General features: G+C 36.1%; 2 protein-coding genes across 2 annotated transcripts; both read left to right on the plus strand.

Moving 5' to 3' along the window:
- The first annotated feature begins 7,808 nt into the window (after positions 1-7,808).
- On the plus strand, positions 7,809-9,964 carry LOC131334434 (vacuolar protein sorting-associated protein 51 homolog). Its single transcript, XM_058369441.1, has 3 exons — positions 7,809-8,053; positions 8,135-8,311; positions 9,161-9,964. The coding sequence occupies exons 1-3, from the start codon at positions 8,021-8,023 to the stop codon at positions 9,278-9,280; spliced, it is 330 nt and encodes a 109-aa protein (XP_058225424.1). The 5' UTR covers positions 7,809-8,020; the 3' UTR covers positions 9,281-9,964.
- Positions 9,965-10,129: 165 nt separating this feature from the next.
- LOC131333015 (uncharacterized) lies at positions 10,130-14,091 on the plus strand. The gene is made up of 5 exons (XM_058367315.1): positions 10,130-10,266; positions 10,881-11,080; positions 11,180-11,247; positions 12,560-12,619; positions 13,524-14,091. The coding sequence occupies exons 1-5, from the start codon at positions 10,130-10,132 to the stop codon at positions 13,830-13,832; spliced, it is 774 nt and encodes a 257-aa protein (XP_058223298.1). The 3' UTR covers positions 13,833-14,091.
- The last annotated feature ends 4,428 nt before the right edge of the window (positions 14,092-18,519 follow it).

The following is an 18,519-nucleotide window of genomic DNA, read 5'->3' on the forward strand; positions in this document are numbered from 1 at the left end:
AGCCTCTAGTATTAACCTATTGTGATGGTAAACAACAATTAAATTCTCGAAAAATCGATCATATACTATAGTGAAAATTAATATGTACTACATATCTATACATTACCATGCTAATCGCCACTGTTTTGCTAACGTCGTCTGTCTTTCTTGCGCAGCTTGTTGAGGATTGAGACGTTGTTGACGGCGTCATTGACTGTCACGATTTGTTCTCTTACACGTTGTAGCCATTCCGTAGATATTTGCTCTGATCTATCCTCCATTGTGGTGTTCCTTTTAAGCATTGAAAGTGTTACAACAACAATCTATTCTAATAAGCACGAAGCTATAAACTGGCTCTAACTTTTTTATGCATTCAAATGCCCATAAAGCACCATAAACAATGCACTCTCGGGCAAAATTCTAAAATCATCACCATATGTATACCACCTATGTGGCAACTGACATGATACAATAATGGGCCCCATCTCTTATATTTTTCAATTCAAAATTTCACCATTTTGCCCAACACTTCATACCAAATTTCAGTAACTCAATTTCAAACCAAACACCCTCTCAAGTTGACTCACTTTTACTCCCATCATCGATCCCATTTTCACCTCCCACCGTCGACGCCGCCGAGCACCATCACCATTGACGCCGATTGTTTTATTTGTCCAACAAAATTGAATGAAACTTGGAAGAGATTAAAAACTGAAATCACTTATTTTTTCCAACTAATCTTCCCCATTTTCTGTTTCTTCCTTAAATTTCTTTATTCTAATACAAAACAGTTTGCTACAAAATATCAACAGTTTGCTATAAAATTGGGACGAAAGTTTCTCATGCTAATGAAGGAAAAGTTTCCTCTGATTTTTTGCTGCTATTTTGTATTGAAGAACAGAAGAGGTGGGCCATAGCACTTTAGCATTCAAAACTGTTGGAATGTAACAAAAGAAAAACAAAAACAGTGATGCAGAACCGTACTACTTTTGAGAGGGAGAGAGAAAGTACCTTAAAATTGGAACAGCCGAAAGAGTGCTGGAATGAATGGAAACTGCTGAAAGTTTTTGTGTATAGCACAAAAACCCACTTCAGATTTGGCATGCAATGGAGCAAGAAATTTCTCTCTGTCGCATATTACAATGGAGTGAGAATTCGGGTCATTTTCTACTGGAATTTCTGTGTCGCAGATTACAATGGAGCAGTTAATGGGAAAAGGGGTAGTAACTGTTTTTGGTAGTTTATTTTTTTGTGTTAAAATGTCTAATATATCCCAAAAACTAACTATTTTATTTTGTGTGTTTTTTCTCTTTAGAGAGCATTTAGGAAAGGAAAATACATGACACAAAAGGGGAGACACCAAATTGGTGCTCTCTCTTTATATATTAGAATAGATTTATTGATTGATGAACCGGACCTAGTTTTGAATCGGGTCAAATAGAAGAAGGAGATCGCAAACTTTCTGTGGTCATTCATAAAAAATCAGGTTAATCGTATATTTTGTATCCGAACCAAGCATAACCGCAAATCAAATGCAATTTACTGCCCGCTCCAAAATGCTAGCCCAATGTACCGAGAACTCCCCCATTCAAAATGCATGCGTAATCTGTTTGTAACCTAAGGAAAAGAAATGAAATGAAAGAAAAAGAAAATGGGTGAAAAAATAGAATAAATTTACTATTCACTGAAAACTTGAAATTTTTGTTTTCTTCCCTTTTTTCTTTTCTAACCATCCAACCAAACAATATAAGGATTTTTTTTTTAATTTTCCTTTCTTTTCTACGTTCAAAACAAAGTCCGTTCGTTTAAGGGTTTTGGATTTTAGATTCTAATTATTAGCTTATTTTTTTTCAACTATTACTCTCATTTTTCTCTTTATCTCTCCCCAATTATTATTTCTATTTTTAATCATTATTAGGGGGTGTTTGGATGGTGTCTTTTCCCATTTTCCACTTCTGATTTTTGGCTTTTGGCTGTTTGGAAAGTAGAGGGAAAATGGGTTTATCGAAAAATGGGTTTTCCATTTTTCAGGTTTCTAAAATAAAAAGGCAGAAAGAGCTTAGGAAGAGCTTTTCCAATTTTCATTTTCTCATTTTGTTTTCCGGTCATGCCAAAAAGACATCCCTACCCTCGTTGTTTTGGGATAATTCCACAAAACCCTAATCAGTCTTGAGCACCATTAACGGAATCCGCCATTGACGTTCACTCTTCGTTTTGGTCAGATTTTCGAAAAAGTTCAAAATTTGATTTGCAGCACGAAGTGTAACGCCCCGATTTTTCAAGAAATTTCGGAAGTATTAATCCTAAAATACACTGAATTTTATAAACTACTAGGCCCCTATTTGTCGTTATACAAAATGTACATTAAAAAATATATACAAAAAAAAAATCTAACATTTTATTTAAACATCTTCAGAGCAACTCTAGTCTTGATTCAGATCTCAAGCATACTCGGTCTCCACTTTTGGTATTCCTCATGTGTCAAACAGCTCCACCATTGAACCCTGCACCCTCTGGCAAATTGATCGCCGAAGCAAATGATTTACCAGGATACAAACGTTCCACTCAGTAGAATAATCTCAATCCTACCAACCCCTTAGAGCATCCACATTGTAATAAGCAAATGAGTTTGGATAATCAAACTTAACAACAATGTTCAAAAAATACCCCACATTGTAATAAGCAAAGTTACAAGTCTTTTAGTAAATAATCAAATTTCACCCATTCCATAACCAAACTTAACAACTTTTATCAATAATCAAAACTCAATAACCAAACTTAATAACCAAACTCAAAACTCAATAACTCAAAAACACCACATGTTGGAATCGTCTCATCGAGACAAATAATTTAGTGTAGTCAAGTGCGTAATTGAAATTCGTTTGTAATTAGACAAATGTGTATTTTGTATTGTGAGGAATTTTTTGGTTAGGGATGCAAAAAACCAATGTGGAGATAGAGGTTGTTAAGTTTGATTATGAACTAAATGGATAATCAAATGCTGACATGACACATTTTGATTATTGGTTTTGATTATTACCATTGCGGATGCTCTTACTTTATATTTGCAGATCAACAATATATCAATTCACATGAGGTACAAAATAATAATACATCGCATATTCCTTTACTATCCATTATCTTACATGAAATCTAAGGATTCTCTTCACAAGATCTTTTCCTCCCACATCCACCAACTTTGATCGTCTCATGGAATAACTCTCCATTTATTTGTCCTGTACCAGGGTTCTAAGCGAATACTGCTAAATTATGAATCTAGTATGGATTCGCTTATAACCATAATAAGGAACAGTTCACCATGACAACTCAGCATTAGAGGTCGCACTATCTCATTGTCAGGATTCTTTACCGTCTCTCAACTCTACAAACTGGGTACTGTACCGTATTCAAGGATCCTTTACCGTTTTTCAAAATACTGTACCCGGAGTCCTTTACCGTCCTCCACACACACTGGGTACTGTACCGTATTTAGGATCATTTACTGTATCCCAAATACTGTACCTGGAGTCCTTTACCGTCGGAGTCCTTTACCGTCCTCCACACACACACTGGGTACTGTACCGTATCCCAAATATTGTACCCGGAGTCCTTTACCGTCCTCTACACACACACTGGGTACTGTACCATATTTAGGATCCTTTACCGTATCCCAAATACTGTACCCGGAGTCCTTTACCGTCCTCCACACACTCTGAATACTTTACCGTACTTGGGGTCTTTTACTGTTCCCCAACTCAACTAAAGGTACTTTACCGTACCAGGGTCCTTTACCGGCACCCAACATCCTCAATCAATTTTACCATTTTATCCTTTACTTAACCACGTCTGCTTGTTCACTACTCGAAACCACCCATGAACCCAAGTCCATTCCAGTACGTTCAATATGATACAATCAATCAACAGCTCAAACATGATACATTTCAATGAGATAAAAAGTACATATCAAATAATATTGTGCGAGTAAATAAACACATAATATTTTATGATTGGGCCGATACCCTTAAGGTTCGTTAAACAAGTAAATTAATTATAGTTTTTATTAATTAACACATCTATTAATTTATTTGATCTAATATTGTCTTACTTAGTAGCATCACCATATATCTATAATTATAGTAAACTATTCAAACAATTTTAGTAAAGGTATTTTGGGTCTTCTATAATTAATAGACAAAAATTTATTCTACAATGTACTTGTTAATTACATTAAATATCTTTTAAAATAATCTTATAACTATCTAAAGTAATTAAACAAATTGCTTTATTTTTGCATACAATTAGGACTGATCATTATTTATAGTAATGATCATATTACTAATAGGACTTATACAAAAGTAATGTCATCAAGAAATCCTTTTTTTTTTTTTTATCATTTCTTATAGGACATTAAAACAAGAAAAAGACAAAACAAACTAGTTTGGCTGAAATTAATAACAAAACAACTCAGGGGGTTAAGTGTAATTTCTATATAAATGATTCAATATCATAAAGTTCAAGAACAGTGACTTGCGGCAAAACTGAGTTTCAGTTTCGAACGAATCGATTCCGTTCCTTTTCGATTTCGAGCATAAAAACTACCATTTAGAACAATAATATACTTAGGAGAAAGTAGAAAAGCGATTAATCTACCTTAAATCCGGCCGAAAAAGCGGGTACTAGTTTGTGGACGATTTCGGTAAAATGAAAAAGATGGCGGCAGCAGAGGGGGACTCGGGGCTAACTCGAAATGATTGGAAGGTGGTTTGTGGATGCTTGGTGATGTAGTAGTTGATTGAGAAGCTAAATATGATATACGGATGGATTTTATGTAGAAATCCGTCTCTCCCCCTCTCTCTCTCTCTCTCTCTCTCTCTCTCTTCTAGATTCAATAATAGAATTTGGAGTGAAATAATATACTGGTGTTCAATTTTCGAATTTATATGGGTATCTATAATGAGAGAGAATAAGTTAGTGAAAATGTGAGAGGATAAGTGTGGAAGTGGTAGAATGGAGAAGGAGAGTGAATGAGAGAGATACTGATAATGATAAGAGGGATATGGGACAAGTGTCACATTTGGTGGGATTTTTTTTAATTCTAATGTATGTGGACGCGTGTATGTATGGGGTGAAAATGTATGTGGACACATGTATGTATAGGGTGAGAATGTATGTGAACGCGTGTATGTATAGGATGAGAGAGAGGGAGAAGTGGAGAGTTAGTTTGAATAGAGTTCTAGTTAGAATTTAAATAGAAAAGATAAGAGATGAATATGGATCCCTAATTCTCTGTATATCTAAAGTTTAAATATATATTTTATACAATAGTACAAATAATATCAATTGTATACATAATAATATATTTTAATTATTCAATCTAATTAATTATTGAATTAGAAATTTAACAATATAAATTTGTATTAAAAAAAATTGGGTCAAAAATCCGAATCGTTACACGAAGTCTTGTTCGTCTCTCCTTGACGATCTCAGAACAGCAATCGCAGTCGCCGTCCGACCAAGGAATGGTCCACAGACTCCGTAGGGTCGTTGAAACATTGATTTTGTTCAACTCTACCGAGAACGAAGCTGCTCAAAAATCAGTTTTGAGCGTTGGGTTTTGTGCGCATCGAGGAGACAATGTCAGTGGTGCAAATGCGGTTGTGTTCTATTGCCGGAGGAAGTTGCACGCACGGTTTGAAGTTTGCGTGTGAGAATGTGGTGAAACGGTAGGAAGAAAGGTGGAAGAAGAACAGTGAAAAAAAAAAACAGTGTATCTGTTTTGTTTCTTTACACTTAAAGAAGATATTGCTAAAAAAAGAAGAAGAAGAAGATATTGCAAAGTCTAGTAAGCATTCCATTATTAATAACCAAGGTCAAGATAGTAAAAAATCAATCCATAATTCATTTTCATCCATATCTCCCAAACACTATTTCTGTTGCAAAATACATTCTGTACATATCATCTAAATATTCTACCAGATTCAAAATACATTCTGACCATTAATCCAAAAAGTTAAAAAGTTGAAAATGAAAAGTCAAAAAGTAAGCTCTCAAACACCCTCTAACTCTATTTATCTTTACACTCATTACCTGCAAATGCAAATTCAAAATCCCAAAACCAACGCAGTCTTACGATGGAAAATTTTTCCAGTGCCGAGCGGATACCATGTGGTGCTCGCTCGCGCATCCGAGTCGTCCATTACTTGTTTGAACGGTTCAGATTTTGAGAGAGAAAAATGACAAAAAGTGTTGGGGTGAGAGGAGAGAGAGAGTTTCAATCCAAACTGTCTAAAATGTATTGGACGGTCCAAATGCGCCGAACGCGCTTGGCACTGAAAAATCACTCCTTAAGACTGGGGGAAGATTTCGAAGAGGAGCGCAAGATTGTTATTGCTCTTTCTCTCCCCATGCGACTACCACGAAGATCCCGTTCGTAACATTCGCGCGCAGGTCTGCGTCCTCGATTCCGCCTTCTCGCCGATCGAGGGTCCGCCTCACTGCTGAGATTGCCATTCATGTCCTCTGCGAACTCACCGAGAACGGTTGAGCAGCTGGTGAGGCATCTGCAGGCACCGCCGTCGTGCGCCAGTTCGAAGCTGTACCAACACGAAGTTGAGAAAGGAAGCGCTTTCACACTTGGTCTTCTCGCTGTGATGGACTTACAGGGCCGGCCCTTGGGCAAGGCCCAAGAGGCCCGAGCCTTGGGCCTCCAAAAGAAGATCGAAAATGGGGGCCCCTTTTAGGATTAAGTTTGTATATATAAATATAGTTAGTGGGATTTGTATAGCACAATCTAAATGGTCTAGTGGCAATTCTTTCATCATTAAGTGTTTGTGGTCTATGGTTCAAACCTCCATACGTGCATTTTTAAATTTCGCCCAAACCTTTTTTTCTTGTGAATGTGAATGGGTTTCTCTCGCATCATATTAAAATTTTTTTTTATTTCAAACCTTAATTATTTTTCCTTCTAACTCTACAAAAGTTTCTCTTAGTCCTACTGTTAACTTGAATTACATCAAGAAAATTAATTTTTTGAGCTTTCAAAAAATTCTTTTCGTTGGCAAGAACAATTATAATTTTTTTGGAGCTTTCAAACAATACTTTTTGTTGGTAAGTATGTTATTTATTTGAGAGTACAATAGATATTTGATTAGTTTGATTACCCATTTAATCAATAAGTTTCAATTAAATAACAAATATGACAACCTCTTTGTCAGATATATTTCATGTGATGAGTTTACATTTTTCCACCATGATAAATTAAATCAAAAAACACGGCAAGCTATCATTGTTTAAAATTGTCCCCTTTCATAAATCGGAAAAAAGATCGTACAATTATTTTCAAAATTCCTGTATGTAATACCTCTTAAAAAAATTACAACAAAATTATAAAGGACCCCAAAATCTGAGCCGGCCTAGGGCCCCAAAAAGTGTAGGGCCGGCCCTATGGACTTATTAATTATTATCAGAGCAACGGACCCAATGTTGGGCCATCCAGGTTACTATTAACGTCGTGGGGCTGTTTGGAGTTTCTTTTTTATTATGATGATAGTTTCCTCGTGGTTGTTCAGCTCGAGGTAATATGGTCTAGTACTTTGGCAGTTTGCAGATGGAGAATGAATTTTGATCCAATGATGGTTTTGGTTGTTTTAGTTTTTTTGTATGTGCTCTCTCTGTTATATAATTCTCAATTTTTTTGTTGTTGTAGTGACAAGACTGAAACCATAATGAAAGGTAGCATTCATCGCAAAATTCATGACAAAACCGTAATCAGGGGTAACAAGATTTTTTTTAGGGTATGGACATAAACCATGATGAGACATAATATTCACCCCTCTAGTGTGCTAGTTGGAAGCAATAGGAGCCAAAGTTGAGCAAATTTTACCTCAGGGGCTTACATCATAAACATCGTCAATCAGACAGCAAAGGAAGCACCACATCTTCACACAGCAATCCATTACGAGATGATAGAATAATCCGGCATGTTCAAAGGGGCAGGAGCCAGCTTCTGGAGACCCATCTAGCGAAGTTGTTTAATCAAAAAATGGAAATTTTCACAAAAGTTGCACATACACAGGTATAGAACTTGCAGCTGGTTTAAAATGTAGTTGGTTCTGGTATTTGAATAATCTCAAATGCGAGTGCTTGCAAATTGCAGGAGTCAGTGGTAACAAAAATCGTAAAATTTTGCCCGAAGAGTTTGCAAGAGTTTGTCTGTCTCCAGAACTTTAACCGTAGTGGATTCCAGCAAATACAGTTGGACATTCAGTTCCTGAGGACTACTTTGAAGGAAACTGCTGAAGACGAAGCTGCCATCGATTTCCTACTCGATGAGGTACTAGGATTAATTTTACAATTGCACACCATATAAAAATGCTTTATCTTGGAGTTCAATTTGGTTGAATATGACATCTAGTTTTATGAATCGAGATCCTCTACATCTCCTATAAGGCTTGCAATTAGCAAAAAAGAAGTTCAAGTGTGACAGTTAATTTCTCGGAACCTTTAGTGTCCTTGAACTACATTTTGCTCTAATTTGTTTGATGTTCAATAGGATAGGAACTGCATATTTGTGTCGAGTTTGTGACCAGGTGATGTGGAACATTTGTGCCCCTGCGCAACAACTTTCACTTGGTGTCTTAATACATACTCCCTGCGTTTCATATTGAGAGTCCACTACGAAAAGTCGTGTCATTTTTCAAATCAACTACTTCCGTGTATAATTTTTTGAATTTTTTCGCACCAAATTAAAGTACTAATCGAAATCTTTAATACGGTGCGAAAAAATTCGAAAAATTATGCACGGAAGTAGTTGATTTTTTATTTGAACAATGGCAAGAGAGAGAGTATGGGACTCTCAATATGGAACGGGGGGAGTATTGAGTTACTACAGTCCTGTATTTCCTTTGATTATGATTTATGAGTTGATTCCGTGTAGTATTAAGTTCCTTACTGTTGTTGTTCCTATATGTGTTAACGTGTCTAGTTTCCTATTTTATTAGGTTATTAGCCAATAAACAAGAGTCTTTGACAGTGTGTAATAGTCGGCCTGGAATTAATATAACTGACAGTTTATGAAGCATTTTAGTCATTGGGGTTGCCCTCATAGGCTTCCTCTTTCCCCTTCTCCCTCATAGTACGGCACCACAAAGGATTGATAAGCATGGGATATTTTGTTGAGCAGGTGATTGTTGCTTGCTGCGGAACGATGTCTGGATCCAATTCCCTTGGAACCCTCCATCTTGGACAAGCTCATACAAGCAAGTTGGCCAAGACCTCTGAACAGAGCCCAGCTTCTTCGTGACAACATGGATTTTCAAGTCAGTTATTCTAATGCTGTGTTGTTGGGGCAACATATTGACCATAGCAGTTGTGTTTGACGATCCAAATTAGACCTACGGGCATCTCAAGTAAACTATAATGTCTTGAAAGCTAGAGAAACTAGGTTTTATTTGGATTCACTGGAGGTAGCAAAGTTTTGAAATCTACCACTTTTAAGTATGATTGAGAAAGTGGCTCTGGGTGATGTAGCATTCACAGTCTGGATTTGCACCCAAAAGTTCTTGGAACTTTGATGCCTTGTTATGTTGAAGCTTATGATGCGTTATAATTGTAGCCTTACCGGAAACATGATGTCCCTGTTGTGATCTAATTTTCCCTGATATCTCATGCTTACAGCCTAGTATCATGATTCTAAATATTAGGCTCGAGGAAGCATGGGAAAGATATCTGCAAATTCATCGATATCTTCAAAATATCAAGCAGTGACCGATTGCGTGCAAGGATCACATGTATTCGAGACAATAGTAAGAGATATTTGTGCCAAAGCCCAAAACTGTACATGCTCGTTGTGATGACATGGGTTTTCAACATGATTTGCATGCATTTGACGAACAAGGGTGGTAGCCGAGTTGGCAAAGGTGCATGGTGAAACTCCCTACGTCTCAACGCATTCGCGAGTTCAAATTAGCTTGTGGTAGTGGTTCTTGTGAATCAGGTGTCGTGTGATAGAGGCACTTTTTGCAACTCGCGTCCTAGTGAATTGTGGTGACGGGTTGTTTTCCTTGGGTTAAGTGGCTATCTCGCAAAAATACAGTCTCACAAAAACATGCTCAGCCTGACATTTCACAGCGGGTATAAAACTCTTACGGCCATGTCCAATGGGAAGGTTGTCCCTTCCTATCATTTTATTGAGGGAAAGAAAAGAGAGAGATCGCATGGATTTGAGTTCATTGTAAGGGATGCTCATATGCCAAAGACCCATAAGCTGACCTGCTGGGGTATTAACTGGTAAATTAGTTTGGACATCTAGTAAAATAATGGACAACCTACCTACGTGGGTGTTTGAGAGCCTTATTTTTAGTTATTGTTTTGATTATACATTTTTGCATTCTAGCTATTTGAGAGCCAAGTAGAAGAATGCATTTTATCAGAATCAATTCTCGAAATTATATAAATGATAGAACCACAATCCGAGAATCATTCCCAGATGAGCTTTTTTAATTTTTCCATTTTGCATTCTTCAATGACCCTCAAACAGAAAAATACTAGGAGTACTCCATAAATCAACTGTACAAGCATTCCATAAAAACAGTTTTAACAGTAGAGGAGTGTACAATGCTTTAGGGCATGTTTGGCTTCTCTACATACAATTCTATTTTCATTAATATACTACAGACTCCGGAGTATATGAGTCCGATTCCACTCCGATAATTGGAGAGAACACTCTCTCCAATTTCGGTTTGTAATTTTTTTGGGAAATAATTTTGCCATTCATTGTTTTTTTTGTTAACACTCCTTTTTTTTAGGGTTCAACACTCTCTAGATTTTACAGCCAATTTTTTATACGATCTCACGTTAATAATCGAAATAATTCATTTTATTTTGCTCTTGAGAACATAAAGTATTCCAAAAATTAAATTTATTGAACATCATTTTAGATACGATTTTGAAACACATTTGGAACAAATTATCTTGCTCGCCGATCTCTTTCATCTCATCTCCCTCGATCTCTCTTCCTCCCTCTCTCTCTGCCTCGCCGCGTTTGTGCGTCTGTACAGGAAAGATGGAATGTCGAAACATCTCGACTTCAACAGGGACAAAGGTATTGCATTTGCTCTCTCTCTCTCTCTCTCTCTATCTCTCTCTCTCTACATTGCTAAATCTCTCCACCGACTATAATTGTTTATAATTGTTGCTGCAGATATAGCGCGAGATTTTCGTCCGAACTTTGCCGACGCCAATGGTGAACCTAAATACATGAAAACTCCGGTGAGTTCAGCACCCCTTTTATCCAACCCTCTTTCCCAGATGGGTGCTATGCGGGTTTGAATGTGTTATTAGTTTGTTCTGTTCTTGCTTCTAGGCACTAGAATTATTAGAACAAATTGAAACGTGCAGGAGAATTGCGAGGAACACAAGTTACGGAACAAAACTAATTTGTTCAGTTCTAAAGACTTTGTGACAGTTTTTTGTTTTTCTCCGGTTAGCAATGTTCTAATAGATGCTAGTTGGGCGGTCGGCCACCTTCGAGCGTTTAATCGGATTAATCGGCGATTAATTGTTGCATATTAATTAGTAATCGGCGATTCTTTGTTAGTCGGACCTAATCGGATAGCCTCGCGAGGGATTAATCGGCCGGTTAACTGCCAATTAAATCCTTGTTTTAGAACAATGCCGGTAAGTGACCCAGTATTAAATTGGTGGCTCTACTGATATAATATTTGTTCGCCCTTTTACCATGTAAATCAGTTCTATGACAAAAGAGGGAGCTCTAATTTGGCGGATAGAATCAGTCTGTTACCAGACGACATTCTTGTATCTATCTTGTCCTTCCTGACAGTTGAAGAAGCAGCAGCTACTAGCATCCTTTCAACTCGTTGGCACCAGTTGTGGAAATCAGTCAGCCTCCTTGACTTTTATGGTATGAAAGCAAAAGCCAAATTTTAGCTGCCATATGATCAAGTTCAAGTTGAAAGGCCCAAGTATGTCGAGTGGGTGTCTCAGGTCTTACGACTGAACAAGTGCTTCGCTCTAGATGAATTAAGAATTCATTTTAGTTTGGATAAGGAATTTAGTCAGGCTATTGACAAGTGGATTGATGTTGCTATAACAAAGAGAGTTCCCAAGCTAGAGCTGAATCTATCATCACTGCGTGGACATAATGTTCGGTTCCCTTATAAACGCTATACTTTTCCATCCAGGCTTCTTCTTCCCTGTACTTTAGACAGGCGTGGGGTGCTCCCTTTCAAGTTCCTCGAAACTCTGTACTTGACCTCTGTAGACGTGACCGGGGATGATCTCCACTACTTTTTAAACCACTGTCCAGTTCTTGAACGATTATCCGTGCATGGATCAGCAAGGTTAGGAAGTCTGCATGTTGTTGGCTTCACCATTCCTTTGAAGTACTTGGAGATAAAAACATGTCTCAACGTCAAGGCCATTGAGATCCGTAACACTAACGTCATTTCGTTCTGCTATTTTGGACCAAAGATTAAGTTGCTTGTCGTGAATGTTCCGCATCTTGTTGAGTTATCTTACAAAGGGGGCGTTGCCTAGTGTTTGCATGATTTTTTTAAACCAGGTTTCCTGCTATCTTCCTCAACTACGAGCTCTTACATGGTCCTTCGCTGCTCCACTCATGGTTAGTTTGTAGTTGTGATATTCTATCCCATTTGTGTTTTTCTTTTAATGGTTGGTTATGTAGGCTAACTGTCTTACTCTCGGTTTAGTTTTCGAACGAATTTTAGAGTTCGGAGCATATCCTAAATTAGTGAAACTTAATGATTTGGTGCTTAATATTTTCATTGGATGAGATGAAAGTCTCCTTGGTTGCATTTCCTTGATAGAGGCATCTCCTCACTTGGAGAGATTTGTGCTGAAGGTAGAAGCTTTTATCGCTTTCTTTGTGGTTTATAACTTGAGGATTTAATGTGTACTGTAACGTTGATTCTGCAGGTTCTATTTTCAATTGTGTGCTATGTTGAGTTGGATTGGCATGATGTTCAATGACAAAGAAATGATTTACAAAAGTAATCAATTTTGCCTGGAAAACATTCGATATCGCTTCTTGGTAATTTGATTGGGACACAAGGCTCGGGTTTCGCTACTTTCTTTTACTTTCAACTGGTATGGTTGTAAACTTACTGCTGCTGCATCTGTCTTTGGTTTGTTGTACATGTTAAACTTTTTTTTCCCTAATGCGATATGATCACAGTGGACGGTTGAAGTCGTGAATTTGTTTTCTAGATAATGCCGTGCGGTATTTATTGTTCTTGATTGAGTTGGATTGTGCTTGTTGGCAAAGAACCCTCTCTTGATTCTGTTGAAATTTGAGGACATTCACAATTTGGTTCATCTTTAATTCCATTTCATTTTAGATGGCTGATTTTTTGTATGATTTATGAACCCAAAGAATTGATTTGTGAGATGGGATTATTATTATTTTATCTCAGTGGCTGTTGAAGTCATCGTATTCGCTTGATATGTCTTACAGACTCTCGAATTGAGATACATTCATTAACTGCTTTGCCTTTTTCTTGTTGCAGTTAGAATGGGAAACTCATCCTACCATTAATGGAGGCGAAGCTAGGAGCTCTGTCAAATGTTCTCATAAATACCTCAAGGTGGTGGAAATGGCTGGATACTATGGTGGTACAAGCGATTTCGAACTTGCCATGTATTTTATTGAGATTGTTGTTGCACTGGACAAAGTTGTTATTGACCCGCGCTGTCAATATTCTCATTCGATACGTTCACCCGAATCTACTAAATGCGAGGAACTTGCTGGAAGAAGTCGCGCTTACTGGCAGTTTCAAGGGAAAGTACCTATGGGAGTTGAACTCGTACTGCTCTGATCACTATTTTCATAGGCGGGACTGTAACCTTATAACATTATTATCATACGATCATGACGGTTGTGCGATGCATATGAAGAGGGAACAATGCAGCGTCTAAGTTATCATTGGCTATTATTAGCTGTTGTGGAGCAGTGACTTCAATTATTTCTTAATTTAGACAGTTGAATGTGAAATTGTGTTAATCGTTAGAGATGGGGCATTATTGTACAACTATTTATCCTGAAGTGATGTTTGCATACATGCGACTTCTTGTTTGTGTAATCTATACCAAACTGAGCACAGGAGAGAAGTCGCGCTCTAAAAAAGAAAGGGTAGAAAGTGCATAACCAAACTAGTTACGATACATATATACGGGTTGCAGGTTTACAAGAGCTGCAGTTAGCTGCTGCTTCTTAGGGGGTGTTCCGGTTTATTGGAAAAGGAACTTTTAGAAAATAAAGGTAATTTCAAGTTAAAAAATCATGTGTTTTGCTAGATTTCAAATAATTGATCTTAGGGGGTGTTCCGGTTTACAAGAGCTGCAAATAATTTTTTTACCAATATGGATCTTATTTGCTAGATTTCATTGAGATTTTTTAAATAGTGCAAAAAAATTGAAAAATTATTTTTCATTTTCAGTATATTTGAGCTTGAAATTACTTTTTTTTTTGAAAAAAAAAGTTTAAAAAGAAAGCAGAACGCCCCCTAAGGGAGTGTTTGGTTAGTTGAAAAAACTGATTAAGTTTGCACATACTGAAGTGCCGTCAGAGATAGGGGGATTGGTTTCTACTGTGTCAATATATACATATATGTCGTGTAAATAAATAAATATATATTTACACACACACGGGATATATAATAATGTAAATATGGTTATATATATATATATATATATATATACGTATATATCGGGGCGGTTCTGCGGATAACCAATTAAACACCTAAAAAAACACCCAAAATCTCAATCTTATAATTCCCTATCAAATTTTAATGATCCGAACTGTTCAATGTATGCAGAATGTGATTTTAAGGGTGTTCGTGAGAAATTAGCAAAAAATATAACCGGAAAGTGCTTGTTTTGAGCAGTTTTTAATTGAACCGTTCAAATCTAAGCTAAAAACTGCCGAAATCTAGCCCTTACCGGTCTTTTTTTTTTTGCTGATTTCTCGCGAGTACCTGTAAAATCACGTTCTGATCACATTGAGTATCTTGGATCATTAAAATTTGATCGGGAATTATGAGGTGTTTTTTTAGGTGTCTATTTAGTTGTCTCCGAAATTGCCCTGTATATATATACTAGTGCATGCCTGTGCCTGAAGGCACGGCGCAACGCTTTCAAAACACAATCTCAATGAAGTATCAAACACCGGTTATTTTTGGGTTACAAAAATTTTTGGATTACGAAAAAACCATTTTTTCAAATTTTTTTTTTTGATACAGCGGGTGTTTTTTAACTCCATCCTATATGGAGTGAATTCCGTGTATGTGTATGTCCCACCCTATATGAGAAGACGTTACAAATAACCGTTAAATGAAAATGTACCCATAGGATAAAACCCAAAGTAGAAACTTGAAACCTTTTGATCTGGTTTCTCTCTTTGTAACGTTCAAAATTTAAAAATAGCACAAAGAATATGGAAAGTTGGTCTTTATTATTATTATTTTTTTTTTTTGAGGAAATCACAAAGGATTAGGATTACAAAGTAAATAAATTTGAAATCAAAACAAAATTGCAAAATCAAACCTTGACCCAAAATTAAACAATCCTGTGATAGATTGGAAAACGGTGGGAGCGAAGAGCCGGAAAGAGAACGTAGAGAGAGAGAGAGAGAGAGAGAGAGAGAGAGAAAGAAGTGGCAATTGTGCAATTACTATTGTTTGAGAGAGAGAGGGAGAGCTGTAGAATTTATGAAGCAAATTAATGATTAGGATTTATAGAGAGATAAGATTCAAAAACATTTCTCTCTTATTATGTTGATATACAGTCATTTTAAAATAAGAACCTTTCTATTTCTCTCATTTTTCGTTCGAATTTCGATGATCCAAGTCGTTCAATATGTTCAGAACGTGATTTTAAGGGTAATTACGAGGAATTGGCAAAAAAAATGACCAGGAATGGCTTTATCCAAGCAATTTTTATTTGAATAATTCGATAAAAAATAAACAAAAACTGCTCGGATGAAGCCCTTCTCGGTCATTTTTTTTGCTAATTTCTCTCAAGTACCTTTAAAATCACGTTCTAAACACATTGAGCGGCTCAAATCATCGAAAAATAGAGGTCCACATTTTATTAAGTTAAGATGGTCTTTAAGAGAAGAATACAATATATATATATATATATATATATATATATATATATATATATATAATATTCTAAAATTCAAGAAGTAAAAAAATTATATTTTCTGGAATTACACTTTATTTAAAAAAATTATATATTTTTCTTGTTAATTGGGTTTGAATAGAAAAGGGTAATTTAGTCTTTTCGTGTGTTTCTATCCAAGTTTTTAATGGAAGGGGTGTAGTTGATGAGTTTTGATAGTTGAAGAGATGAAGTTGATGAGTTTTAAACATGAGGGAGTCATGTTGACAAAACGTGATAGTTGAAGGGGTGTTTTTGAAAATAACTTAATTTTGTTTTTTGATTTTCTCTTCTACCAAACAAAGGGTTGAGAAATTTTGTAAACTTTAGTGAATTAGTTCTCGCTTAATGTGGGAGCAATACTAGGTCTCATTTCACTACTACAATAATTGTAAAAGATGACAGTTTAAAAGTGTCATTAAACGTGAAAGATGACAGTTTTGAAACTGTCATCTATGGAGCTGTCTGCTTGACCGAATCCTAGACATAAAATAATGGGTTGCCCCAAGCGTAGGGCTGAGACCGATGTAGTACAATACCCGGTAAGACCGGAGTCGAATCCACTAAGGACGGTGATGTGTGTGCTATTGAACCTCGGGTTGTAGTTTTTAAAATAGCTCTTAGGCCATCCACAGTGGTATAATAAAAAATAGATAATCAAAAGTTGACACATCAGCTTTTGATTATTCACTTAAGAGATTGCTAAGCTTAACAATATTGAGGTTTACAATGGTCACTTCTAATCCATAACCAAAATAAGGGGTCTACTACAATTTCACACAATCTCTCTCTCCATTTTTGTTTCCCACCATTCACTTCACTCCATTACGTTTTTTTTTTTTGGCAAAAATATATCGAATATATGGTTTTCTTCCTAGTGTTATCTATCAAAATAACACCGATTTTTTTTCTTCTTATTCCTATAGCCTATATCATAAATCAACTACTCTCTTAATCTTTAAAAAAAAAAAAATCAGATGTGTTCTTAAATTTGAAAAAAAATGCAAGGTTCTCTCTCTCTCTCTCTTTTTTTTTTTTTTTTGCAAGATTCTTTGTTTACTCAACCATGGGGGGAGGAACAAAAAAATGAATAACCACTTTTTAGTCGAAAAAATCAATTTTTTTTTTTGCTAAAAAGTGATTATTTATCAAAATACTTGGGTAAAAGTAAAAAAAAAAAAAAAAAACTTTTCCCAATTTCTCTCGTTGAGATGAATCAATAACCTATAAAAATTTGGTGCAAAACTAAAAAAATGCGAAAAAAATTCAAATAAAGATAATTTTCAGATTTAAGTTAAGTTTAAGTTAAATTTATAAGAATGCAACCTAAAATAGAAACGTAAAAGAAGAGTAAAATACCTTAATCCAGCAACGATGAGTTAAATTATAGATGATCGAGAAATATGAGCTTCACTTTTGGAGGAAAAGAAAGAGAAACAGTTTATAGTTGAAGTGAAGAAGATATAGAGCAAGTGAAGAAGAGAAGAATAAAATAGTAGTTGAAATACATGTGTATATAAATTTTGGAATTAGTTAACTTATGTAGTGTGGGGTTCACAAATTTTGATTATTGAAAAAGATTGTTTGTTTTGGTTATCCAAAGCCCAAAATTTGATTATTTCTAAGGATGTTGCTAAGTTTGATTATACCATTGTGAGCCATTTTTTGCACAAATATTGTTAACTTTAACAACAATTGTCTTTTGGTTATACCACTGTGGATGGCCTTAGGTAGCCACCCGTTGTCGATTGGTTGATTAACAAACTAACACAAACAGATAAATTGCTCGAAAGAATAAAAAAGAAAAGAAAAGAGGCACGGTTATAGGGAATCCGGCGCTCGCTACCCAATCAAAATTTGCTTGCTTTTCAAGGTTCTAAAAAAAATAGTTAAATTTAGGGAGAATTGGAAACTCCGAAGGATGCGAATCCTATGGTTGTCGGTCCCGTACACAGCAACAAACAGGTTTTGGTCCCCCGTTCCAACTCACATGAGCCCTGACAATGCCTCGGATTCGTCCAACGGACGTAGTTTTCACCAACTAAATTATTTAATTTAATTAATGTGCGGAAAATTGCGAGACGAATCTTAATTGGGTCACGGTGCGCCTTTACCCAGCGATCAAACCTCAGAAAAACTACTCACGCATTATTAAAAATAAAAAGAAAGAAACCCTAGAATTAATCATGCCTCCGAATACGAAACAAACAGAAGAAATAGATTAAACAAGTTCCAACGAACAATTCTAATGAAGGACGAAAATTAATACGAGTTACCGAAGTGCGAGTACTTGAACAAAACTTGAAAACTTCAAAAAAAAAAAAGGAGCTCTGGAAGAAAAAG

This window comes from Rhododendron vialii, chromosome 7a (genome assembly GCF_030253575.1).
Source record: "Rhododendron vialii isolate Sample 1 chromosome 7a, ASM3025357v1".
NCBI classification, from domain to species: Eukaryota; Viridiplantae; Streptophyta; class Magnoliopsida; order Ericales; family Ericaceae; genus Rhododendron; species Rhododendron vialii.